This window comes from Trematomus bernacchii, unplaced genomic scaffold (genome assembly GCF_902827165.1).
Source record: "Trematomus bernacchii unplaced genomic scaffold, fTreBer1.1, whole genome shotgun sequence".
NCBI classification, from domain to species: Eukaryota; Metazoa; Chordata; class Actinopteri; order Perciformes; family Nototheniidae; genus Trematomus; species Trematomus bernacchii.
In genome coordinates this window covers 7,542-34,745 of record NW_022987313.1, presented here as the reverse complement: position 1 = coordinate 34,745, position 27,204 = coordinate 7,542, and the positions used below count along the sequence as shown (strand labels likewise).

At 41.3% G+C, this 27,204-nt stretch overlaps 1 protein-coding gene across 1 annotated transcript; it reads right to left on the bottom strand.

Annotated features, from left to right (window-relative positions):
* rab11fip5a (RAB11 family interacting protein 5a (class I)) lies at positions 1-27,204 on the bottom strand. The gene is given in 10 exon segments (XM_034139864.1): positions 1-1,200; positions 1,933-2,092; positions 3,716-3,754; positions 3,757-7,203; positions 10,278-10,842; positions 11,613-12,121; positions 26,490-26,518; positions 26,521-26,589; positions 26,591-26,743; positions 26,745-27,204. Coding segments are annotated over 10 exon segments (5,304 nt in total). The 5' UTR covers positions 26,820-27,204; the 3' UTR covers positions 1-942.

Here is a 27,204-nt window from a genome sequence, read left to right as displayed (position 1 = left end):
TGACTTCAATACATATTTTTTCCGAAATAAGGTCCCATGGGTCGGAAGTAGATGGGCGGGACTTCACCTCTCTATAGTTAGAAGAGATTATTTGTACCTATTTTAAATCCCTTCACTAAGTGTGGAACTTGAGCAAGGATGTGATTAGCTTAGCTTAGCATTAAACTGGAAACAGGGGGAAACAGTTCTGTTCAAACCAGTTTTCAAAATGCTGATTATTTTTGCTTTTTTAGCTTTGTTTGAGGGTTCAATCCGAATCTTACATCTTGGAGTCTTTCACTATTTTAACTATGTCCCTCTTTTTAACGACATTAAAAAGACGTCAAAATGTTCAGTTTAATTTCCCTGCAGGTTGAGTTTCATGCAACACTGAAATGAAGGGAACCCAGTGGCTGCCTTGAAGGTATAACATCTATCTAAACCTGATGGTGTGTTACAGAAATATCCAGCTTTGATTTCAAGAATATGCAGTTTGTAGTTAATGATCTGAAACATGGTAAACCATCAGAGTGGCTCTCCTGTCCTAAAGCACAGCAGCACAGCTGTGTGAGAGGCTGAAAAGCTGTGTGAGGTTTGTAGATATACGCTGTTTTGGACTGACACGCTACATTTCTTTCAAACATTTTGTGGTAAGGTGATAGAAGTGAGGTGAGGTGAAAAAAGAAGGAATCATTGTTTTTACAATCAGGATTCCAATGTGGAAGCATCCGGGCTCTCCTCTGTGACCTTGCTTTGTGAACCTGAAAACAACCTGAGGACCCGCTACATTCAGAACCGCCCAAACCGAAAGCCTTCTACGAGTTTCAGCACAGAAAAGCATGCCGGCTAGGAAACATGGCCGCCCTCCGGACGTCTCTCAGTGCCTACATATTTGTATCAAAAAGGACAGCATAGCAGTGAAAAGACTAAAGAGCTGTTGTGGAGTGAACTGCAAACGTTTGGTCACTTTAGCTTGGAGCGCACTTGCAGGAGAGTGGGCTTCTGCTCCATGATGCGCACCAGCAGCGTGTCTATGTAGTCTTCCAGATCTTTGACCTGCGGCTTCAACTTCTTCAGCTCCACCTCGCGCTTCGCCAGCAGGCGTTTCTGGCGTTTAAACTCGTCCTCCTGGCGCTCCAGCTCGGCCTCCCGCTGCACCAGCAGGGCGACCAGCTCGCTGTGGTTCAGGTGGAAGTACGAGCCCGCCCCCTCCGACACAGGCTGCGGACAGACAGACAGGAAGGGGACTTAAAGGCTAACAGAGATAAAACATGTTACGTCTTTTAATTTGACTTTCAGTTGATTATATTGCCTTTTTTTTCAGCCTTAATGGCAATCAATTTAATGTCACTTACAGTTGATCTCTGTGCACCAGAGGATTTATCCCAATAATTAAGCTTTCTTACACTATATGCAAAAACTTTAGCACAATAATAAGCAAACTGGAGACAACCAGGGAGTGGAAACAAAAAGGTACTGGTGTAAAGAAAAATAGGCATAGTTTTATAAACTCTTAACCAGTACTCTTAGCATAGGTGTTAGACAGGTTTAGAAACAGGACCACAGTGGTGTAATCTATCATTGTAAAGAAATGAATTAAAGCATTTAGGTTATCAAAGTAAAAAGGAAGAATGTAATTTTACCCAAGATGTAGTAATTGTATTTATTATTTTCCACTTATTTTCAAAACCCTATCAGGATGCCTTGCCTGAAAATCAACGTTTACCAAGAAAGAAAAATAATAAAGCGATAAAATTGCAATGACACTGTTAGGTAAGCTTTTCAGTGCTTTTGAAAGCCTGCCCAGAAAGACAGTGATCAGCTTCCCAAAACTCACATTGTCCTTGAGAGGTGTTATTTAATTAATAAATAAGTTTTAATCATTGAACATGTTTGCCTCTGAAGGGCAGTATTGCAGTATTTTTCGATCTTTTTAATGAACACAAACGGTACCTTCTTCTTGTTGGTCTCCTGCTCGCTCAGCTGGCTGCTCCTCCCCGGGCTGATGGAGGACTTGAGCTTCTCGAGGCCGGTGGCCAGCACGGAGCGGCCCTCCGTCCGCTTCTCCTCCGCTGACGTGGTGGTGGTGAGGGGCTTCACTGGGTGGGGGCTGCAGCAGCACACACACACATATATGGTCAGGTATCACACTTGGTACAACAACATCTCCGTGGATTTTTAATTTTGTTTTAAAGACATCCATCAGGCTGTCTTCTTGGAGGTCCAAAGTTCTTGATATTCATGACAAAACAAAAAAGCCAATTGTCTTACAGGGATGCGTCTGAAATTATGCGGAAACATGCATTTAACTAAAAGGACTTCACTTTATTTGTTTTAGTACTAGAGGGGAAGTCAGCGTTGATTTTCATATAAAGATCCTTCTATGTGCCACTAAATAAAAGTTAAATCTGCTTGTGACGGTGGGTAAAACACAAGGCTTGTTTTAATTTAATGTATACTATAGTTTTTTGTAAATGCATTTTTGCTACACAAGTTTATATTGGGAAAAATAAATATCTATTATGTTAACATTTCCTAAATTCTCTTAAATGTTTTATTGTGACTTATTTCACTTCATCAGGCCTTATTATGCTCATGTAAAAAAATGTGAGAAGAAACACATCACATTTATTTCTATTTCGAGTTAAATAAGTGACTTACTGTTTGTCAACAAGGAGGCCCCTAACTTGTGATGAGTTGTCACAAGCAAAAGGTTGCAACTTAGCTTTTATTGTGAAAATCACACAAACAGTTTCAAATCAAAGCTGGCCAGTTAACGGAAACACCTCTCCAATAATAACACAGGAAAGACATGTTTCCTGTGTCAGTGACCTACATTTACCAGAAAATCTACCACCAACAGACAAATCATTTTACACACTGTAGTGACTCCCATTAATACAACCATCATTGTTTTCATATATATCTTTTTTAACGCATGTAATAACGTTTTAGCTGTTATTTGATCACAACATATTGTCCTCTGGACCTCCTGGCAGACATGGATGCTACACAGCACATCAACCTTTTCAAATCCCCAGAAACTGTTAATTTTAGCAATCAAGAATAAAAGGAGGTTAGGCATGTGTAAGGGTCCTCATTAAAAGGAAATACTGGTGAAAATTGAAAGATTTAATTGCATGCGTTGGTGCAATCAAACATGTAGAATTGTGCAAAATGTGTTATTACCCCGAGGAGGAAAGGAAATGCTATCAGTGACACAACAACACCTCTTTTGCTCTCATGCAAAACCTGGTTTTCTGGTTGAGATGTGTGTGTTGGGAAGGAGGGGGTGTGTGGTTAGAAACAGGGTAAAATAATAACTGCTAATTGGCCCGAGGCTCTGTTTCCCCTCCTGTTACCGCAGAGCCAGGACACACAACAACAACAAGACACCTGCAGAGGAGGTATGTGTATATATATCTCACACATACAGGCTGTATGTGTATGTGTATGTGTATGTGTATGTGTGTGTGTGTGTGTGTGTGTGTGTGTGTGTGTGTGTGTGTGTGTGTGTGTGTGTGTGTGTGTGTGTGTGTGTGAGAGTCTTAAAGTGATAAAAAAGAGAAAGTCACACCACAAAAAGAGATTTCCCGTGAGAGTCGTCGGTACAGAAGAGAAAGCAGGCGGAAGCGGCAGACGGAGACTGAAAACACCACAGGATAGAAGAATTTCTGGAAGTGGGAAAAAGTGCTTCCTGTCCACCTTTTCCCCAAGCATGTGCAACCTCACCTGTTTCTGCTGATTGGCTGCCCTGCTGCTGCCGGTGCATCTCCTCAAGCATTGCCGTGCTGGGGTGGTGATCTCGCCGTAGCGTTGTAAAGAAAAGGGAGGGAAAAGGAGCTACTACTTGAAGGAGTTAGAGAGGGAGCAAAGGAGGTCAGAGAGGGGAGGTCAGGGCTCAGAGGAGGAGCCGAGGAGGGCGCCTGTATTGCACCGGGATCGCTCCCATAGGAGGGCTGCAGGAGGTCTTCAAAGGCAGGTGTCAGTGTGCCTTCAGAGTGTGAGCGGGGTAGTGTAATACTTTGTGCCTGAGGGGATTTCGAGAACATGTCACCCAAGACGACATGCTGATATTCCACAGCTTCGTCATTGAGATTCCATGGATTATAGCTCTTGTAAAGGTCTGTTGATGCTGCAGAAAGTAAACCGAAGTTATCCTCTATCGTGAAGCTTGGTTTAAGAGTTGGTGTAGTGTCCTTGGCTCCAAAGAAAGAGCCTTCAATATTATCGAATTCCTCGTGAAATGGATGGCTTCTGGAGTCTTTTTGGTCCAAAGCAGCCTCGGGGGTTGTCTGAATCTCAATCAGATCGCCACACAGCGTTGAGTTTGCAGAGTGCAGCGTCTCGTTTTGCTCTGAGCCGCTGGAGGAAGGTTGAGACACACAGGTTTGGTAATCCTGCGAGTTGGTGCTCACATAAAGGCTTTGGAGGAAGCTGCTGGTGCTTTGATCAAACGCAGAAGTGTGCAACATGGTGTCGTGAAAGTCTTGGCTGGGACTGGTGTTGAGGAAGTCGTCAAAAAGCCCAAATGGTACAACTGAACGCTGGCTTGCATCCTGCCCTCCTAAACCAGTGCTCTCAATGGGGGAGTCAGGTGAACCGTGCCTCACATCGGGGGAGGAGGTTATGATGTGTAGTGATGGCTGTGTGGAGTACAGTTCATCATCTGGAGTCGTCACATCCGTTGTGTTTATTTCAGATATCGAGGAATCATTTAACAATTTAGAAAAGTCCTCTACAGATGTGTTCATTTCACCAATGTCTTTTCCTTTTTCATTGTCAGGCTGGAAAGAGATGTCGGATTTTGTGTGTCGTTCTGTTAACAAGTTTGAAAAGCTGGAAGCATCCTCACTCCCCGTATCTCCTGCAGGCTGCTGATGTGATATCACTGGGGACAGCGGTGCCAATGAGCCCCCTATACCGTCTAAATCAGCCTTTTCATCAGTTTCCCCGTGCTGAATAACATTGTGCTTAGCTAAATCCACTAAAGACAGATCATTGGACCGGTCAGTAGCGTCTTCTTCCGATTTTGGCGGCTTCTTTACAACAGATTCTTCTTTACTAAATCGGAGGACGCTGCTCTCAAAGTTCTGTTCTTCGGCTTCCTCCAAGGAGGATGCAGGGAATTTGCCTGAAAAAGGAGAGATACCTGACACAAAATCCTTTGCAGAGCTGTTGCCTTTCTTTCCATTCTCATTGACAGACTGTACAAATATGTTGGATTTTGTGTGTAGTTCTGGTAACAAGTCTGCTGCATCCTCACTTCCTGTCTCTCCTGCAGGCTGCTGATGTGTAAGCACTGGTGACATTGGTCCCAATGAGCCCTGTACACCGTGTAAATCTGCCTTTTCACCACCATCTCTGTGCTGAGTAACATGGTGCTGGGCTAATGACTGATCATTGGATCTGTGAACTTCTGATTCCGACGGCTTCCCTACAACAGATTCTTCTTCTTTACAAAAACCGACGATGCTTCTTTCAAAGTTCAGTTTCTCGGCTTCCTCCTTCTTGTTGATGCCTTCCTTTCCCTTTTCATTGTCAGGCTGTAAATATATTTTGGATATTGGCTGCAGTTCTGGTGAAAAGTACAAAACGTTTGGTGACTGTGTATCTGCACCCTTACTTCCTGTCTCTCCCGCAGGCTGCTGATGTGTTACCTTTGGGGACGTTGGTACCAATGAGCCCTCTATACCGTCTAAATCTGCATTTTCACCACCATCGCTGTGCTGAGTAACATTGTGCTGGGCTTCATCATCTAAAGGAAGACAGATGGACTGGTCAGTAATGTCAACTTCTGATTCTGAGGGATTCTTTGCAACAGATTCTTCTTCTTTAAAAGAGCCGAAGGTACTGCTTTCAAAGTTCTGTTTCTCGGCTTCCTCCTTGTCATTGTCGGGCTGTAACGAAATGTAGGATTTTGGCTGTAGTTCTGGTGAAAAGTATGAAAAGATTGGTGACTCACTTCTTATCTCTGTTGCTGACTGCTGATTTGTAAGCACTGTTGACATTGGTGCTAATATGCCGTCTGAATCCGTCTTTTCATCACCATCCCCATGCTTCATAACATGTTGAGACACATTGCCTAAATCCAGATTAATGGACCTGTCAGTAACGTCATCTTCTGAGTCAGAGGGCTTCCTTACAACAGATGAATCGGATGATTTCTCAAAGCCGAGGATGCTGCTTTCAAAGTTCTGTGTCTCGGCTTCCTCTGAGGATGACGCAGAGAATTTGTCTGAATAAGAAGAGACACACGAGAGGAAATCCTCTTCTGCAGAACTGCCCAGGCCTGAAGAAGTGGGATCTGGGGAGCTGCTGCTGAGCTTCACAGACGAGGCATGCCCGGGGCTGGGATGCACGTTAGTGTCAGTAACGTCATTTGTGTTAGTAGCAGCGTTAGTTTGATGAGGGTCAGTGAAAGCATCTGGTGTTGGCGAGTTAGTGGAAGTATTCAAAGTGTCATTGTCATTCTCAAAGCTGGTGTGCTCTGGGATTGTCTCGAGGAAATGTGCAAATGTGTCAAGATGATATGCGTTGGATTTCTGTGTATCAAATACAAATTCTGTGCAAGGTTGAGTATGTAGTGCATCATTCACGTTAGTGTTTTGATCCGTTATGGGTTGTAATGCTGCTTTTTCGTTGCAGTGTTCCAGTGAATGCTCACTGGGTGTGTTTTGCTGTGTTTTGCAGTCTGCGGTCAGATCCTCGGGAGACTGCAGCCTGCCAGCAGCGAACGCTTCAAAGGATTCGTCCCATTCAGGTTCCAGCTCCCCGGCAGACATAAAATGATCGGACGACTTCACGCTTAAAGGTTTCTCTTCGTATGTGGGAGGTGGAGGAAGAGGTCGTTTCTTAGCGTCGCTCTTTGTGCCAATGCTGGAGTCCTCTGCGGTTGGGTTTTCGTCGTTGAGGGTGGGGTAAGGGTTACTCGCCTGCGGAAAGAGCTGAGCTATGGGAGGCCGGGCGCTGGAGAGATAAGGCAGAGTAGGCAGCGAAGGTTTTAGGGGCTCAGCGTTAAGCATGGTGTCAAAGAAAGGGTTTTGCTGGATGAAAGATAAGAAAGGGTTGCAGGGGGACATGGGAGGTGAGGTGCTCTGTGAGAAGGGGTTAGTGTGATGCAGGGAAACCAGGGGATCGACAGGGGGACCCGGGGGGTGACTGGGTGGGAGTGGAGGGGGGTGGGGGTCAGTGCTGGGCTCTAGTTTAGGGGACACCACCAGGCTGTGAAAGGAAGGGGACACAGTCCTCGTGATTAGTGTGTATCCCTCAGGTCGACTACAGGTTTGTTTTGGTTCAAATCACATCTTAATCATACATTGATACAGAATGGCTAATATGTTAAACCCACATTATTAAATATGTATTATTCTTGCTATTCCCTTAAACACTGTTTTAATTAAGGCTTAGCAGTGTTGCTGCTTTATTGTCTGGAAAATACGTTTTAACCCGAGTTCTTTGAACTTGGAGACAGTGCAATAATCTATTAACACAATAAATACATTTTACAGCAGGACTAAATGTTGTTATTCACATTTGAAAGCTATTTCATTTTTTAATGAGGCCAAAAAAATTGATTTAATATCGGGGTTATATTTGCTGCTAGACCGCCCCCTTAATAAAGCTAAATGCTTTTTAAACAAATAATTGATTCAGCTGGGTGTAATGATGACTGTGAGGGCTGTCAAAATGTAAAGATACAGAGCTGGCAGGAAGCTATTGGGTCTACTACACTCCAGAATCGCTGACTTTGCCTCAATCAGCAGGTCCAATATTTTGTTTACGCTCAGTGCAAGGAAACATTACGATACTGTGGTGGTTTCCTTTTTGGTCCTTGTCAGGGAAATCATTCAAAAAACAAGTTAAATAGCTTATAATTGGATATATGACTTTTGAGCTGCAACGATTAGTCAACCATTTTTTTACTAATCATAAAAGTAATTTTCCATGCGAAAAATTCAGTTAAATATTGAGATTTGGTGTGTTTCTCTGTACTACTGTATATCTTATTAAATACATAACCTTGGACTCACCCTCCTGTTGTGTTCGGGTCAAATCTGACCGATTTACTGCTTTCATCAATCATAACTTTTTAGTTGTACATTCGATTGCATTAAGGCTTTATGATATCCTTCACAGTAGACATTTGAACATATACAATTGCTGATCACCACTTTCATTGAATTTTGGATGATTTAGTCAACTTTGTAACACCCATGGTGTTCCCGGTCAAAAATGACCGACATAAAGAAAAGGAATTAGTAACCATCCGGATCAGATAAAACACACACACACCCACACACACAAACACACATACTCTAGATGTGTTCCCCACCCACTTATGTGCCCAATCCCCCCATGTGAATCACACCTGGCACACACACACACACACACACACACACACACACACACACACACACACACACACACACACACACACACACACACACACCACACACACACACACACACACACACTACACACACACACACACACACACACACACACACACAACACCACACACACACCACACACACACACACACACACACACACACACACACCACACACACACACACACACACACACACACACACACACACACACACACACACACACACACACACACACACACACACACACACACACAACACACACACCACACACACACACACACACACACCACACACACACACACACACACACACACACACACACACACACACACACACACACACACACACACCCACACCACCACACACACACACACACACACCAATTTGACACATTTCCCGCTCTTATGTGCCCATCCCCCCACATGGATCACACCTGGCACACGCAATACATGTTCAGTGTCTATTCTTTGTATATTTACTGCAGTTGTTCATGTATACCAGTAGTCTGATACAATACTTACAGTTTGAAAGGGTGTTAAATGAAATTTGGTGATGATTAATGTTTTTTGTGTTAATGTAATAGCAGTTAAAACAGGACCCGGTCAAATTTGACCGCGAACACCAAAGTAATGGGGGGGAAACGAAGACAATAGGAGGGTTAAGAAACATTTTTCATTATTTTATGACAACTTATACACCATTGATCTAGAAAAGTATCTGCAGATGAATCAATATTGCAAATAATCGTTAGCTGCAGGCCTTTGAGACACAAACAGCAGCAGCGATGCACAACAGTGAGCAGTACAGGACACGCTCCAGATAAATCACCCACTAAAGAATGTGCTTGTGTAAGAAGTGGAAATAAATTGAGATGGGATTTTCTCTCCTCCTCTCTCCTTGCACACACACACACGCATTACAAATGCATTGACAAAACCCCCCCACACACACGCATCAACACACTCAAGCACGTCCTGAAAGAGAGCAAATATTGTTCACATCATCATCTTTCCATTGAAACTGACATTATCACTGAACCATGCACAAGGCTCCAGCTTGAAGGAGCACCCCCCCCCCCACCCCATCTGCATTGCAGATATGAGCTGTAACCAGAGACTGAGTCATGTCGGTACACAGGAAGTTCAAAGTAAACTATTAAATGTATAACTTTTCAAGATATTGTTTCTTCTCTGATTATAGATTCTGAGTTTAACCCATAATATCAGAAAATTGATAATATTGATGTATTTAAAAAAAAAAAGTCATGATTTTCTCCACATTGCCCAGCCAAATTATTAACTAAATATAAAATGATGATGTGAGATAAGGTTATATTCAAACCCTCTCAAAGTATACAAGTCACCAGTGGTGACATAGATACTCAGATCCAAGTAAAGGTACTAATACTTAATTGTAAAAACAACCTGGATTTAAAAGTAAAAGTCCTACATTTTAAATGTTACTTGAGTTGATTCTCATCAAAATACTGAAAGTACCAAAAGTAATAGTACTTGTAATGCATAATGGTTGGCATGTTCAAAAAATGATATGTATATTTAATTACTATGATTTGCGTAAATGCTGGTGGATATTTTGACCTATAGTTAGTTTTTAATGTTTATTTATCAGTTTTTCCCATTTTGTATTAGCTAATAATCTGAGTCTGTACATTAGGTAGTTGATGTCGTCAAATAGCTGTAGTGATGAAAAAGCATAAAGTAGCATTAATTAAATAAATAAGTATGCTAAAGTATAAATGTTATCTGATACAGGGGAATAGTGGTTCAGCAGTTGTTGACCCTCTTGACCCATAATCACCCTAAAAAGATCATTCATGATCCTATAACCCTTGGAGCTGTGTGATTCCCCTCCTCAGTGATCACAGTGTGTGTGTGTGTCTCACCTGGGTTTGCTGTTCGAGTCCTTTGATCCAAACCATCCCTTGTGTTTCTCCTCGGCGGCGGGGGCCTGTTCAGACTCATCCTTGCCCCGACTCTGCCCTTTCCCCGCAGACTCCCCCCTCCCGTGGGAGAAAAAGTTCCTCTGCTTTTTCTCAGACTCCACTGTGGAGGATGAGGATTTGATTTGAGCAGCATATCCCAATCCCTCCTCTTCCTCCTCCTCCTCCTCGTCACCCAGCATGGGGCCGCTTTTCTCCAACGCCGCCGCTATGGCTGCCTTCTCCTCCTCGTCGGGCTTGTCAAAGGACCAGCGCCGCCCGTCTCCCATGGGGCTCTTTGGGGCGGCCGAGGCAGGCCTGAGGTTCTGCAAAGACACGGAGAGAGGCAAAGACTTCTGCAGCGGCGGCAGGCCTAGAGAATCCACAGGGTTTACTGAGCCTTTGTCCAGGGGCAGGTCACTGTAAGCGTCGCCTCCGTTGACCCACGCGGTCGGAAGAGGAGGCACGATGATGGAGATCTCCCCGGCATCGTCTCCAAACTCACACTGGAGAGAGTTTGCCGTGTGCTCTGCAAAAGGGAGGTGGAGAGGAGAGAGAAACAATGCAGTTAATCAATGAACTTACTTATTTAAGAGGCTTAGTGAAGTGATAAAACCATAAAATAGCTCAGTGACAAATATTTTTACAGAGGGATGGATCAAAAGCAGACTTTCAGTAGGTGTTATAATTAGATTACATTATATTAGATGTACTTAATGATCCCAGATAGGAAACATTTTTTATGTTATAGACGCCCTATTGTGCTTTTAGGGGTTTCCCTTTCCTGTAGTGTGTTATATAGGTTTTTGTGCATGTAAATGGTCTGCAAAGGCTAAAATCCCAAAGTTCACTCCAGAGGGAGATTTTTCTGACAACCCCCCCTCACCCCCTGTCTCAAACGCCTCCATTGGCCTCCTTTGTTTACTTCCATAACATAGTAACATCACTATGCAACACTTGCGCTTCTATTGGCTAGCGCTCCAACACATTGTACGTGACAGGCTAAGGGGCGGGACATCTCTGAGCGGTTGACCAATCACAACAGATCCGGCCAGTTAACCAATCAGAGCAGACTGGCCTCTGGTTTCAGACAGAGGGTGAAAAGAGGTGCTGCAGCACAGGCAGTATGAGAAGAATAAAGAGCTTTTTGAACATTAAAGAATGTAGACATGTCACAGTAGAGGAATAACATACAAATACAGTATGAACCTGAAAATGAGCATAAAATGTCCTCTTGAATTAAGGATGTACAGTATGACTGTGGATTTGTATAATGAGTCAAATACTCTCCCCCCTCACCTGGGCTGTTGTCAGGGGACAGGTTGCTGCTGTTGCTAGGGGAGTTGGAGAGGTCGGACACCACCATGCTGATGCCGGCGGTGGGGCTCAGACTGCCCCCCCGGGACGACTCGCTGCTCTCTGAGCCCAGCGACGTGCTGGAGCGAGTGTCCGAGGACTTCCTCAGCTTCCCCCTCAGGAAGAAAGTCCTCATCTTGCTGCGCCGGGCCTCCCCTCCCTCGTCGTCCTCGTAGTCTTCCTCCCCGCCTCCGTCGCTCGGGAGTCGCTGCCTCATCCGGTGCAGGGAGCCGTATCCACTCGGCAGCACAGCTGAGGAAGAGTCTTCCTCGCTGGATCTCCTCTTCCCCTTGATGCGCTCCTTCAGCTTTCCGAAGGTGGAGGCGCTCTTGTCCGTCATGACCAGGTCGTACATGCTGGCCGTCAGGTTGTTTCTGGTGAACTGCACGGTGGCTTGGATTTCTCCTCGCTCCTTCTCCTTCTTCCCCGACTTAGAGTTTAACTTGTACCACCTGTAACAGAGGAAAATACAAACATGAGATTAACAGAAAACATTGGAAGAATTAGGATCAGGTAAGTAGCTTTTAAAACAAATTTGCTTTAATGAAAATGTATAAACCTACAGCAACAAGTTCACACTTGTCCTCTTGGAGGTAGAGCTGCAATGAATACATTGACAGACAAATATTTGCCAACCTTTTAAATAAATAAAGCTGACTATTGCCAATTATGAAATATGCAGAAGTGGAAACAGTTCAATAATATATTAAACTGAATATCTTTGGGTTTTAGACTGAAAAAACAAGACATTTAAAGACATTATTTTGGACTTTGAGTGAGAGGGATTGGACATTTTTCACAATTTATTTACTAAAACAATTAATCTAGAAAATAATCATCACAGATTCTTTGATAATGACAAAATCGTTAGTTGCTGCCTCAGTCACAGTTCAATAATAAAAAAAGGAGGTGTTAAAGAACATTTCCAGTGTGGGAAAAGTATTAAATATAGTACAAGTGTAATAATATTTTTTACAAATAAACAACTTATAGCAGGGTGTACAAAAAAACACTTCACAGAATTATTATCTGTGTTAGCATTGAATAAATAAATTATCATATTGTACTGTTATCATGAATGGGGTTAATCAGTCGTGTGTGTGTGTGTGTGTGTGTGTGTGTGTGTGTGTGTGTGTGTGTGTGTGTGTGTGTGTGTGTGTGTGTGTGTGTGTGTGTGTGTGTGTGTGTGTGTGTGTGTGTGTGTGTGTGTGTGTGTGTGTGTGTGTGTGTGTGTGTGTGTGTGTGTGTGTGTGTGTGTGTGTGTGTAACTACACCACACAACTGTTTGTGGCCAGACATCCAACAATACCCAGGGGAGGTTTGTTTTATTTTCAGTGACTGGGTAAGAAAGAACAATGAAGTTAAACAATGCTCATGTCTTATTGAAAATGAGTGATTGTCCGACATAAAAACCAACAGTTTGCCCCCAACTCCCACTCTGGACGGGCACCGAGGAGCACTTCTTAGAAACGCTGTCACCCGTGGGCGTTACAGCGCCAACAAGGTCACCGCACCGTGACTCATGGGAAAGTCTCATCTGTTCGGTTATAGAGAATAAAATGAGTGAGAAAAAGTCCCCCAGTTAACATTTGTTTCTGACACGGCATGTTGCCAACGAGCGCAGAGAGCAAGGCTGAAAACTTGGTCTGAAACCACAACCTGCTTTTATTTTTTCACTTCCTGTGCTGCAAGGCTATTTTCACCTCACACCTCAACCACGATGCATTTCTCTATTTGTTCATAAATGAGAGGCTGAGTGACACATATCTGCCCAAATAGCACAACTCTGTGTGTACATAGTTCCAGTTTAAACAGTTTTTGCTCCAAAATGGATCGGTTTACGGAAACAATATCTAATGTATTAGTGAAAAACCCAGTGAAATGTAAATATGGAGCAAATAATATAGCCTTGCAATTTTTGCGATAGAAAAAATATAGAACAATTAAAAAAGATTGTCATTTTTAAACCATTTGAAGATGTATATCGCCATGTTACTCGGCCATAAAGTTATATTTCTTTATAATATGTGTATTGTATGCACCACCATACACCAAGCCAGATTCCTTGTAATGAATTATCTACATGGCAATAATGAAACTTTATTGTGATTTTCTTTAAATCAATTAAAAGCAAATAAATGGCGCTACATTCTTAAAAGATAAGTGAAACTGTGTCAACGCACAAATATATTACAGGATGAGTGAGATGTACATTTGCTTGATGAAATGGGAAAAGGTCTGTTAAGTCAACAAGAAAATCAAATGTGAAACGAAAGAAGAGCCAGAAAAACAAAGGTTTAAAACTCAAAGACAAGACTTGAAAGCTGCAACATGAAAGAAGACAAGAAACCAGGCCACGGATGTGAAGCAACCTCACACTTTAACTTCACAGCCTTCTTAGAAACCAGAGAGCTTTTTATTTCGCCTCAAAAACATTTCCTCCTTTTTTTCTGTAAACCTGAAGGGTGACTACACATAAACTCGGCAACACTACAATGGGGGAAAACCCAAACACATAAAGGCGTCAGATATTCTCTGTAGGGCTGCAAAGGACATTAATTTCATTATTGATTCATGTATATCGATTTAAGATTAAAAAATGGCCAAAAGACCAACAGAGCCAAACATGACGTCCTAACACCAAACAATATTTAGCTTAAAATGAATTATGTTTAGTTTGAAAACCAGACATTTAAAACAATTCCATGAAAACAAATCATGACAATACTGGATTTATGATGGGAAAAATCTAGCTTTTGTTATCATGTAAAATATAGTTAGCATCAAACTTTTAGCATATTAGCCAGAATATTACAAGTTAGCCTGCTAATGTGCTATTGTTGTCATATATCTTGTTGGTATGCTATGTTAGCAAACTGTTAGCAATAATCTCTAACTACATGTGTACTTAATAGTTTTCTTGCCACGAAGAAGATTGGTTTTGCATTACATTGTATTGGAACTGTAGATTTGAATTAGTTCTTGGATTAGCTTTAAAAGTTAGAATTTATACAACCAAATAATTTTACATTCATTCAGAGCAACTAAAAAAAATGTTGAGTGGCCTTAACCTATTTTGGATATTGGTCATCAAGCATGCATATTGACAAAAGATGCAGCTGATGTATCTCTTCCTCATTACATAATCTATATAATGATAATTCAATGTTTAACATGTTGTAAAGTTGTAAGTAGCAGTAATCCTGTAATATAGCTTCAATTGAAAGGATCTGGATTCATGAGACCTATAATGTGATGTATTGTGCAGGTCCCTCCATTAAAGAGGCTGTTGTTAAATTGCAGGCTGTTTTTAATATTATTCAGACGCAGCTCTCTGAGCTTAAGCTTATTTTAAATGTTGATAAAACTAAGGTAATGCTTTTTTCCACTTTGGATATTGTTACTACGCAAGGACAAGTACTTGAAGTGGTTACCTGTTATAAATACCTTGGTATCTGGCTTGATGATTGCCTCTCTTTTAAACTTCAGGTCAATAATCTGCTTAGAAAGCTGAGGGTGAAGCTAGGTTTCTTTTACAGGAACAAGTCCTGTTTCTCACTTGAGGCCAGGAAAAGGCTAGTCACTGTGACCTTTTTACCTGTGGTGATTTGATCTATATGAATGCACCTGCCCTACCTGATCAAGTTAGATGCCGCCTATCACAGTGCACTGAGATTTGTGACTAACTGTAAAGTATTAACTCATCACTGTACCCTGTATGCCAGGGCAGGTTTGCCTTCACTAACTGTACGGAGACTGAGTCACTGGTACATTTTCATCTACAAAGCCATGTTGGATAAACTACCACCTTACATCTGCTCTCTGATCACACGGCGAATTGAAAGTAGCTACTGCCTGAGATCTCATGATGTGGTTTTGTTAAATGTGCCAAGTGCTAGGACTGACTTAGGGACCTAAAGCTTTTAGGTGCGCAACTCCTCTAACTTGGAACAGTCTGCAAAAAGAATGGAAACTGAGCAATTTGGTTCCACTAAATGTTTTTAAAGCTCGGAGAGATGCTATGCAATCGGATACTGTTGGTACCTGTAAATGTCGTTAGGTATGTACATTGTAATCCCTGTAACTATGCTGTCCTTTTTGTTTTTCTGTTGTTTTATATTTTATATCTTCATGTGGAACCTACTTGCAGCAGGTCTCCCTTGAGAAAGAGATCGATGATCTCAATGGGATTCACCTGCTTAAATAAAGGAAAGAAATACAAATAAAAAATAAACTCAGTGCCCTTATTTTCATTGTTTTAGTTCTATTCTAACATGCAAGTTATTTGTTTTCATCGGAAAAGAGACAGGAACGTTTTCCTTCTCTAGGATAAACATGGGTGTAATTGTAGGCTGCAGAGTGGGGGAAAAACACTGGTCGTATAATTCACAGCACAGGCTGTTATGTAATCCTCATCATCCTGCCTTCGACCTCAAGTTCAGCCCTGAAAACAAGGCTAACACCCAAGACAAGTGGCAGTGAAAACAATTAGCAGACAAACTCCTTTCAGAACAAACTGCAAATAACAAGAAGGTGGAGTCCGGAGCACCGAAGAGAAAGAGAGGAATGCCAATGCTTTTTATAGCTCCACAGGAACAACAAACATTACATTGCTCATAAATGGACAACAATAGAAATATGCAGACACTGGAAAGTTCTTTAACTAATCCCATCATACACACACACACTTTAAAAAGATGTAGGGAGATGTTTAAACTGTGGCATTTGCATACAAATCAATCAGAATTATAATAATCCAGATGTTTACTTTGGAGTCAAATCCTGTTACCGGATTATCAAACTGCATGTGAACAAATTAAATCTGAGCATGTTGTGCCTTCTTCTTAATGTGGGCGGAGGCATGTAAAAAACATAAAGACTTTGAGTAGGCTCTTTCTCAAGTGTCTAAAATTGTAAACCAGTGCTTCTACCTCGCATACCTCACTGTTAGGTGTGGACTCCAGTTTCACATTGATGCTTCAACAACAGTATCAGTGCTGATCCTGATTCAACGGCCAACTCCCTGCAGCCAAAGGTGGGGCTCAAATTCCAAACACAGGACCTGGGCACTATGTAAGGGTTTTTCTTTTGCAGACGTACAGCTACTACGACCATCACCATACCGTCGACCATGCAGGGATTGTAATCTAGGCTACTGTGTAATGACAATTTCATGTTTCCAATGTCTGTCAATGTTTTACAGTTGCCATTAATACGCAGTAAGGTTGAAGTGATTGTACGCAAACACAGTATGACAGACATGCTGTCGTTATATGCAGTTCAGTTAATGTGTTAATAAGCATTTGTACATAGATACAAACGTACCAGGTTTTCTTAATTCTGGAAGTTGTAGCAACGTTTCAGTCTGTCGGTTTGTCAGCGCTTCCTCGATCTGTTCCCTGCTTTCGCTGTCACCAATGCCCCCATATATACATCCATTTGCATCTAATGAACCACTAGAGTGTCCAAAATAATACTGCACAATATATCTAAACAAGTAAACATAAATGTCTCCTATAGACTAGACATGAATCCAGTGTGCCTCCTAGCCCTTATTTTTGTTAAAGATTGTGACGCTAAAACTTTAAAATGTGTGATTGATGTGCATTTTGTCTTATTAGATTTTGCTTTTATATTTGAATTAGGCATTAAAACTGTAAAAAAACAGAGACATCAGGAGGAAATAGTTTTGCTTCTGCTTACTTTAAGCATTTCAAAACCTATTTTCGTGACACACACACACTCTCTTTTGTATTTTAGAAGACGATGCAAAACAATGTGCACACCCTTTTACATTCAAACACCTGCGCTGGTAGGTCATGTGACGCATGACAAAGTAACATGAGGCCTAAATACAGAAACTGCAACTCAGACAAAAACAGCAGGCTACATTTTGAAGCCCACGTACACAGGCAGAGAACAGTCTGTTAGAGAGGACCCAGTTTCCTATCGTCCCACGCAGTACAGTTCAACGAGGCCGCTGTGCTCATAGCATTTTTGGTTTGAATCCACTAAAATAGCAGATGAACGTCACAGTACAAAAAATGTTTTTACATTCAAATGTTCTGCCTGTTTTGTTTGTCTACACAGATTTCCAGACCCATTCCAAAGCTGCAAAGCATGACCACGTATCGGCTTCCCCATCTTGCAAAAACAGGAAATCACAACACCCCACCCCATCTAAGTGTGACACCATCTCCTCATCTAACCCCTCTCCCTCATCCACGAGGAGCAGATAGGAAAATGTTCTCTTAGCTTATTCTAGGTTTCGGCTTACAAATTCTTCTGTGGAACAAGTCGATCCCTGGAAACCTCCCTCCAAGGCAGGACGGGGCTGAAATTACAAGACAAGTAGGCTATCAACCTATTTTATCCTGCGTGTCTCTGCGGGGCTCCGGCAGTCTGGGTGGTATCAGAGCCACCGAGAAGAGACTCTCTGAAATGAAACTGGTGCCAAGGGCGCAGGATCTGTGTCAACAGTGGGAGTTAGGAGTGCACCAAACATATTGGCATTTAAGGTTATATATCACTCCGAAAATCCTCTCCTTAAGGGACTGCTGTGAGGCTAAAGGGCCTCTACAGAGACCTCGAGAGCGATTTGCTTCAGTACAACATAAGAAAAGACAAACGAACTCTGACATTTAAATGTCACATTTAGAAAATGAACTAATACAGCCATGCTAACGCCGATGTTTGCAAGTCACCGAACCAGTCTTAAAACGCCTTGAGACATTGTGACATTAAGCAAGCTTTGTGGGTGTGAAACTCTTGCTGTGTCATAACTATTTTTATCTGATGTGTTTAACCACTGGTGAGAAACATTGTTCACATTACTTATTAAGGCACTATTGCAATGTGACTGAAGAAAAAGATGGCTGGCCTTTGAATTCATCACGTAAAATGAGGGGTCACAGGCGGATCATTTGACTCATTGATTTTAAGGTGCAGCCTTACTAGTTTTGCAGATATTTGGTCCTAATCTAAATTATGAAAGGGGTGAAAAGAGGTGCTGCAGCACAGGTAGCATGAGATAAATAAAGACCTTTTTGAATATTAAAGGATGTAAACATGTCACAGTCGAGGTTCAAAATAAAGATATGAACCTGAAATATGCATAACATGTCCTCTTTAATAAACAGAAATGTTCTCTTAAAGTGTGAAGCATCAGATTCCTTATTATGAACAGCCATACAGAGAGCTGATTCAGCAAAACAGCCAGCGGCAAGGTCCAACTAAAGCCAACGATGCTAACCAGACTGCAAAATATACAACCCACAGTAAGCTGCAGACCCTCATCGACGCCCATAAATGGCAGATTATCGGCTTAGTGTGTGCAACAATGGCAATAACATGCAAGGTAGGTGATAGGTGCTACTTCATTAGACGTTTTCCATCCTTATCGATTATATAAAGTCATCCCAGCAGGAGCATTAATATTGGTCCTGTGGCCTGGATTTCCGCCTCGTCAGCAGAAGTAGCAGACGGGACCCTGACCACATTCCACATCTGGATGTGATGAGCTCTAACCTCACCACCAACTTCCCTCCCAATACTTTCACACAATCCAGCATTGTGTCTTAAAACCACAGACCCTCAGGTTTTCTTTTGAGAAAAGTGAAAAGTTTAAACACAAAATAAACAAATGCCACCAATTCTTAGCAGACTAAGGGAACAGCTTACTAGGAATGCACGATAACTGTTAATACATTTGTTTTAGTAGTCAGTTAAATTACATTTTTATGTAGCTTTAAGCAAAGATGTAAGGTTAGTAAAATTGTATCTTTTATTGCTTGATTTTATGTGGTGTAATGAAACCTTGCATGCTATTAAAGACAAGGTTTAAAAATAAAATGTATTAATTACGGATGACATGTATTAGTAGTAGTAGTAGTAGTAGTAGTAGTAGTAGTAGTAGTACAGTAGTAGAGTAGTAGTAGTAGTAGTAGTAGTAGTAGTAGTACAGTAGTAGAGTAGTAGTAGTAGGAGTATTAGTAGTATTAGTAGTAGTAGTAGTAGTAGTACAGTAGTAGTACAGTAGTAGTAGTAGTAGTAGTAGTACAGTAGTAGTACAGTAGTAGTAGTAGTAGTAGTAGTAGTACAGTAGTAGGAGTATTAGTAGTATTAGTAGTAGTAGTAGTAGTAGTAGTAGTAGTGGTAGTAGTGTAGTAGTAGTAGTAGTAGTAGTAGTAGTAAGTGGCGGTAGTAGTAGTAGCATTATAACCCTCCTGTAAAATACCTAACCCATGTTTACCCCCAGTATAAAGCAACAGTAAATCGCAGGCTGCTGTTCCTGTGTGCTTACAAAGGCTGCTACATATAATACAATGTTCGCTCCATTGGACTGTGCTGTTGTGATACATGAGGACATATTTTGTGAAATTCAAGTCCAACTTACGAAAGCAGATTCCAGTTAACTCTGTGTTCAGATGCTTCTCAGCAAAGTAGCTATATTTTGAGCCTTGTGACACTAAATGCACTTTGGCTACTTCTCTATTTTAGCACTTTATTGCTTTATATCCTGTGTAGTGCCTTAAGGAGATGTATGTAAAATAAATCATTTAGATACCAACTTACAGTTTGAAAATACAATATTTCAAGACTGGCAAACAGTCCTTGGATCAGTTTTGGACAGCTAGTGTTGGCAATATCTTACTGTACAACTTTGCCCCCTCAATAAAATGAAAAACACTTAATTTTACGGCTCATATGCAACAAAATGTTTATTTTGTCATTTAAAACGTGTTACAATATTTACACAATTGCTCAATCCTGGAGAAGCTAGTAGGGGCCAGCATCTCCTAGCTTTGGCTGCTCTTCCTACATTAGCATGCAAGCTTATTACCTAAGTGCTCTGACCTGAACTGAGTACTGACAGGAACTAAAGACAATTTGGGATGTGGTGTCACAGTGACCTAGATTTTGAAACAAGTCTCTCTTCTAGCTGAGACTGTTAACGTTTCTTTCACCAAAACCACGACAGTTATTTACTGTGTCTCCATGAGGATCTCATAAAGGCAGATGGGACATTTATGATGCAATAAAACAGCCTCTATATGACACTAGCAATACTGTATATGTTACATGTAGCCTGCAATATATCCTGCTTCCTATAGAATGTGTTTCTACTGAAGTTAATCTGATAAATCTCTTTATGTTCACAACAATCAGTCTCAATCATCTAGGATTGTCCGGCCATGCTGTTATATAACATCTAATGTCCATTAGACCGTATTCTCCAGCAGCTACTGGAGGTCTGTCTGTTCTTAGTAGGGGATTTGTCTGGATGCACATCACACTCACAAACACACACACAGTCAGCAGATGGAGGTGTAGTTCTCAGGCCTGCCTCAGTAACATTCCCTTGTCTGAAACAACAGCAGAGATTTGCTTCCTATAGATAAACAATATGACAGGGGTTAAACTGAGGCAGCAATGGAAAAAAAGCAATGGTCATCTAAAATGAAAATCTCAGCACTGCTATAACCACCCCACCAACACAGAGAAGAATCACTGATCTGCAGAAAAAAAGAGCTGAAATGGTAACCTTAATCTCTTGGGAAGAACGTGATTATTAAGGGAAAAAATGTGAAGTCAAAAAGTCTTCAAATCTCTTTTTTTTGTTAAAAACGTGGGTTGCCTGCTGTGACACTGTTTTGTACACGGTGTTTCTGCAGCTGCCTCCTGACAGACCCTGCAGGGGAATGCACCCAACACCCACCTTACCGGAAAAAAACTGCTCTAAACTGATAGCTCAACATGCAAATACACCACAGCCACTGCATCCTCCCATGCCAGACAGTCATGGGCAGCTGCTCTGCTCACATTTAATGAACAAATTCTCGACTAAAGATCAGAACGTGTTGGGACATGTTACAAAAAAAGCATTCATGTGGTTCATTTGTTGTTCTCAATGCTAATTTGTGATAACTGTGACCTAATTTAAGCTCATAATAATAATAATAATAATAATAATAATAATAATAATAATAATAATAATAATAACTGGTTATTTAGAGTGTCGCTCTCTTCCAGAATATTGGTTTGGTGTAATACTGGACGCACTGTAATGCAGCAACTTGTGGTTATCAAATTACTATATCAAATGTGATGCAAAATTAAATTAAACAGTTTGTATATTACATTTAAAGACAGCTGTTGCTAGCATATTTTCTTAGCTTCATCTAGCTAGCTCTTCAAAACTAATGTTAGCTCCATGATTTAGAGGAGAACAGTGTGTCCAGCTCACTTTTTGAATGCGTTTTTCCTGTTAAACAATGGAGGATATTACAAAAAGGATCAGACATATTAATTTCATGGCTTGATACATCATAATGTGCTAAATGACTGAGGCTAAAGCTAACACGTCCCAGGAAAATAGCAGCATACTAAGTTGATAATCATGTAATACATGGACATTTTGTATATAAACAGCCTTGTTCTTGCTGTTTTATTATACATGTAAGATGACAAGAAATAAAATGAAGGTTATGACTTTTATCTTGTTCTAACAACCCATGTTGTCTGCTTAGCTTACATAGGAAAAGCTAGAGCTGCTAACGCTAGCCTACAATCTGATAGCATCCTTGAGCAGCTTCTATAAAGTGGGAAAATACTATGCATCAAATATGCAGTTTTGTAATGATGTGGTTTTATAAGCAGTTAATAAGTTAATACTGTAAGTAGAAGGCTAGTTAGCTGTGCATGCTAACGATTGCAACTCATGATAGAGCAGATAAACATTACATTTAAATTCTTCCTTACACTTTAGCTCTCATGTTTTTCCATTTTTGGAGAGGCTAAAGTCACAAGATCCACAACTTGAGTCTTCATTTCTGGCACATCCTCGCTAGTTTAACATCACGTGCTGAAAAAAATGAATCTCCTCCAACCTAACAAAACCTAAATTTAAACCTCATCCTTCATTTGCACTGCCTGGAACACGCTGATTCAGAGGAACACTGTGTGAAAACTGATGAGAAAATAAAACAAGTCTGAGGTTCAGAGAAAGAGCCATTCAACCTGACGCATCTCCATTTGCTGAATGTACCACCCAGAGCACTACATCACAGTGACGCCCCCCACATCCTCTAAAGAGCTTTATAAATATTAAAACTGCAGTGAAGGAGTTGTTGCACAGCCCTCAACCTCTGCAATACTAAATGTGACACTTTCGTCTCTGTCAAACACATATTTGAAAGAGATTGTGGTCATCTGTAAGTAAGGTATCTTTTGATGTTGCTTTATAGGTGTGTGTTGGTTTTAAAAGCAGCACAGCCACGAATTGATTGCACTTTTATTATCACACTTTACTGCCACTATTCTTCCCTCCTTTGAGGTTTTATCACTATGCAAACAAAGCTCACCTTAAACAAAATATCAGCCTTGAAGAACCTTTTATACCTCTATCATGAGAGCTAAACGATCAGACAAATCACAGCTTTACTTTAAAGGTGTTACTGGGAATAGCCCAAAACCATAAATCATCCTGAGGTAAAAACGTTGTTTTAAATACTGCAAAACTTAGTTAGTTCTCAAAGATGCAAAAAGAAAAAAGCCAAATCATCCTTTTATACTTGAGATGGTAAACAATTTTGTGATTTCAGCTCAGAAAAATAACCGCTGTTGACACCATTATCTGGTGTTTTAAGGTTAGATCTGAATTACCCTAATCACACATTTTTAACAAACTACCCGTTTTAGATACTGATTTACCAAAACCTTTTCTGTGTACTGTAATGAAAAACTACTGTTTCGTCAATGGCGTCTGGTAGCTTTGTAGAGAGTATAGCTTCAGCATATTGCTTTTAAAACAAAAAAACATGATATATTTGAGGTCGTAGATATTTGAGACTAAAAATCATATCGAAGTCAGGTTTGATGGCTAATTCACAATTTGAATAGTAGATTATTTCTTTAACATCTCGTTCTATAGAGAACCGCAGTGACGTGTCCTAAAACCCGGAAGTAAGTTAGCATTTTTACCACTCCCGGTTCCTTCGACAAAAAGCAATGCAATTTCTCCATAGGATTTTGGAAAATAGCTCGAAATAAGGTCTGTGGTTGACACAAATTGAAGAGACAGATCACGTTTTGTTCTACGACATTAAATACATCAGCAGTGACCCCACTGGTGATTTTTGAAGAGTTTACATGTCTGAAAAACATGGGTGTTAACATGTGGCTGAATAGGACTACAGAAGTTGTCGAGGCCGTTGTACCTTAATACAACCGAACACGTAAACACTCCCGCTAAGTTTGTTTGCCCTGTTCTGCTTGAAAGCAAGTACCTGCGCTCTTGCAAACTGTTAAAACAAACGCTTCAACTTGAACAATTTTGAATCTGTAGTTTTGAATATGGATCTTAAGTTGGCGTGACGTTGAAGCAGCGACCCTGCTGTAGTTCGTTTATAGCATAACGTTAGCATTTTGCTTCTGGCGACTTAGATTTATGATTAGAAAATTATAAAAGTAGGGTAGACATGTGGATATCATCCGGCTGAACAAAACGTGATCCGTCTCTTAAATGTGTGTCAACCACAAACCTTATTTCGAGCTATTTTCCAAAATCCTATGGAGAAATTGCATTGTTTTTTGACGAAGGAACCGGAAGGAGTTTACTTCCGGGTTTTAGGACGTGTCACTGCGGTTCTCTATAGCACTAGCCTTAATTAGCACAAAAACAAATATTTTCTCATGAAATCTGGTTCATGTTTTGGTGGATGTTTGCTGTCAAACTAGAGGTGATGTTTTTTTCAAAGACGTGACACACATGAGCAGTGTTGACTTTGGGAAGTGTTGACCAGCCCAGATTGACTGAATACCACATGGAGACTCTGAATGTACCACGACAAACAAACTGCTGACGCTTCAACATCCCAAACTAACTCTAAACCTTCAGGTGACCAACAGGAGACTGCTTCTCCTTTCAGCTCATATTCACACACTCTACCTGAGAGAAAGCTGCCTTAAAGGACAGGGAAACTAAGAAGAAGAGAGGGAACGTTGTGTACACGACAAGCCAAAATATTCAGGGTACAGGGTGGCAGAAAGACGGGGGATGTCCTGGATCATCTACCAAATCTGACTCATCCTGGACTGCTGGACAGAAAATACTCTGGCACTCGTACAAATATTCTTAATGCTGATCTAATAACTATCTGATCTTGTAAATCACATTAAAAAAAAGCCGTTTGAAATACAAAAGGTTTGTATTGTGTGCCATATTGTTAAAACACTTGAGCTGCATCCTGTTTATGAAAAGTGTTTTGCAAATAAAGCTTATTACTATTATAATTACTTCTTTAACATTTATTTTGTGATTTTATTCATGTTGTATTACTTTTTGTTATTTTCTGTTATTTCTAAATATGGCAACTTTACATTTGATATGTAACATATGTAAACATTAAGCTGTCTTTGGCTCTTTTTCTGCTGTAACAACGTACATTTCCCCTCTGTGGGACTAATAAAGCTATTCTGATTATGATTATGATTATGATTATCCAAAAGGATAAAAAGGCAGATAGCCTCAGTCTAGATTTTTTTAAGGTCCGGTTTAACACAAAAAGTATGAAACTTTAATTAAAGTTGCGCAAAAAAACAAACAACTATCCTTTTCAAGATGTTGTGCTTCGTCTTGGAGAATGTAAACACAAATGCCACCACATCTCATTATGGTTTGATGGCAGGAAATGTTTCAGCTAAATGTATCAGGAGTAAACACCAAGGTCTGCCTTCAGTCTCTCCACCTAAATCAGACAGACCATTGTTTTCTATGCTAACAAATGCAAAAACCTACAATCCAACACGTATAAATGACATTTTCACTATTGTCTGACATTTTATATACCAAACGATTAATCTATAAAGCCTAATGAATGATGAAAATAATTGGTGAGAAGCAACTGAGAGTTAAAAAACTCATATTGATCATAAACTGATGGAAACTGCCTTTGAGATTTGACAAATGTTTAAAGTAATACTTTCACCATCAAAAAAGTATCTCTTGAGTTGAGTATCAATGAGACTTGGATTATTCAGCATGAGTTGTGTGTTGAGTTTGTAAACAGTTGTTTTCATATCGTTTTGCTCTTGTTAAAACACAGCCCCTATTTACTTAAGTTCATCAAGACTTTCTCTGTCAAATTGATTTCTTACTCATCATGAAAGCATGCAAGAAAACTCATTTCCATTCACTAATTCAACGTTACAACACAACATAGCAGTTGATATACCAGTGGTCATTTTGTTTGTGAAGATTTCCATTAAAATGTGTGCAATGTAAGCAACATCTAACTTCACATCACCTCTTGACTTCGGTAGGTGGGCTTTTGTAAACAACATGTTATGCTAAAAATACCTTGCTGCTCTGGGATCATGAATCTGTTAGATAATCCCTGGAATTGGGACAGGAATTAATCCCCTGATTCTCTACATCAATCCTCATCTATTTGGGAACCACATTTTAACAACCCACAAACAAACAACCTAGTGTGGATACCCTGCACCGGGGAGATAGATGTTTCTAGAAGGTTTTTGGTGTGAGGTGAATAGTGGTCAGATAGTTTGTGGGAGGAGGGAGGGTGTGTCTGCAGGGGCCCTGGTGCAGCACCAGCTGTGTTTTATATCTGAAAACAAACTGAGTAGCAACTCAAAAAAGACAAAAGCAGATCAGAACACCCTGATGAGTTCAATGAACATGGGAAACCAGAAAGAAGCATGCACACACATTACTATGACATTCATGTGCAGCTAAACTTACTACTCGTTTTTCACGCATCTGACTCTCATGGAAGACCTTATCCAGCTGGATCACAACACTGTCCCAGGAACACGTCCATACCCCATATGTTGCCCGGTGCATCACGATGAGTACCAGCTCGGTTGCACCGGCCGGACAGCCTCCGTTCCGCCCGCCGCCCCTGCAGCACGCTGGGCTGCAGCTCAAACGAGCACTCCTCCCTCCACTCGGGCTCCGTGGTCTTCCTCCACCACCCGGTCGAATATTTCTCCTTCACCAGCTGGATGATGGTGTACACATCGCTGGTGCCATGCTTGCCCTTGCCCCGTAAGCCCCCTGCCTCTCAGCACCGTCACCTGGACGTGTGTCGGTAACCATTTCTGGTCATCCTCCACGGTTAGCGAGGACATGTCCCCCCCTCCCTCCTCCTCTCTCCAGACAACCGCGACAATGCGAGGCAACCGGGGAGAGGTGGTGGTGTCCGCCGCTTCCTCCCTGCGTCTGCACGGTCACATCAGCTGGCGGGTCGGCGGGCGGTGCCGCATTATGGCTGTGTGTCTCCTCTGCAAAGTTGCCGGTTGTTCGGTGCTCGGTGTGTACTCTGCGGTGTTTCCTGCCTCTCTGCCCCGGTCTCCTGCACCGTGCGGGCCTCTCTGCGGGCAGCGACGTCACGCCCTCTATCCTCCTTCTTCTTCTGCAGGACGAGGAAGTTTAACTCCACACATGTGGGCTGCACGCACAACAGAATATAGCCCGAGCACTGTGCAGGAATCCAGGGTCTGATGTTTCGACCAA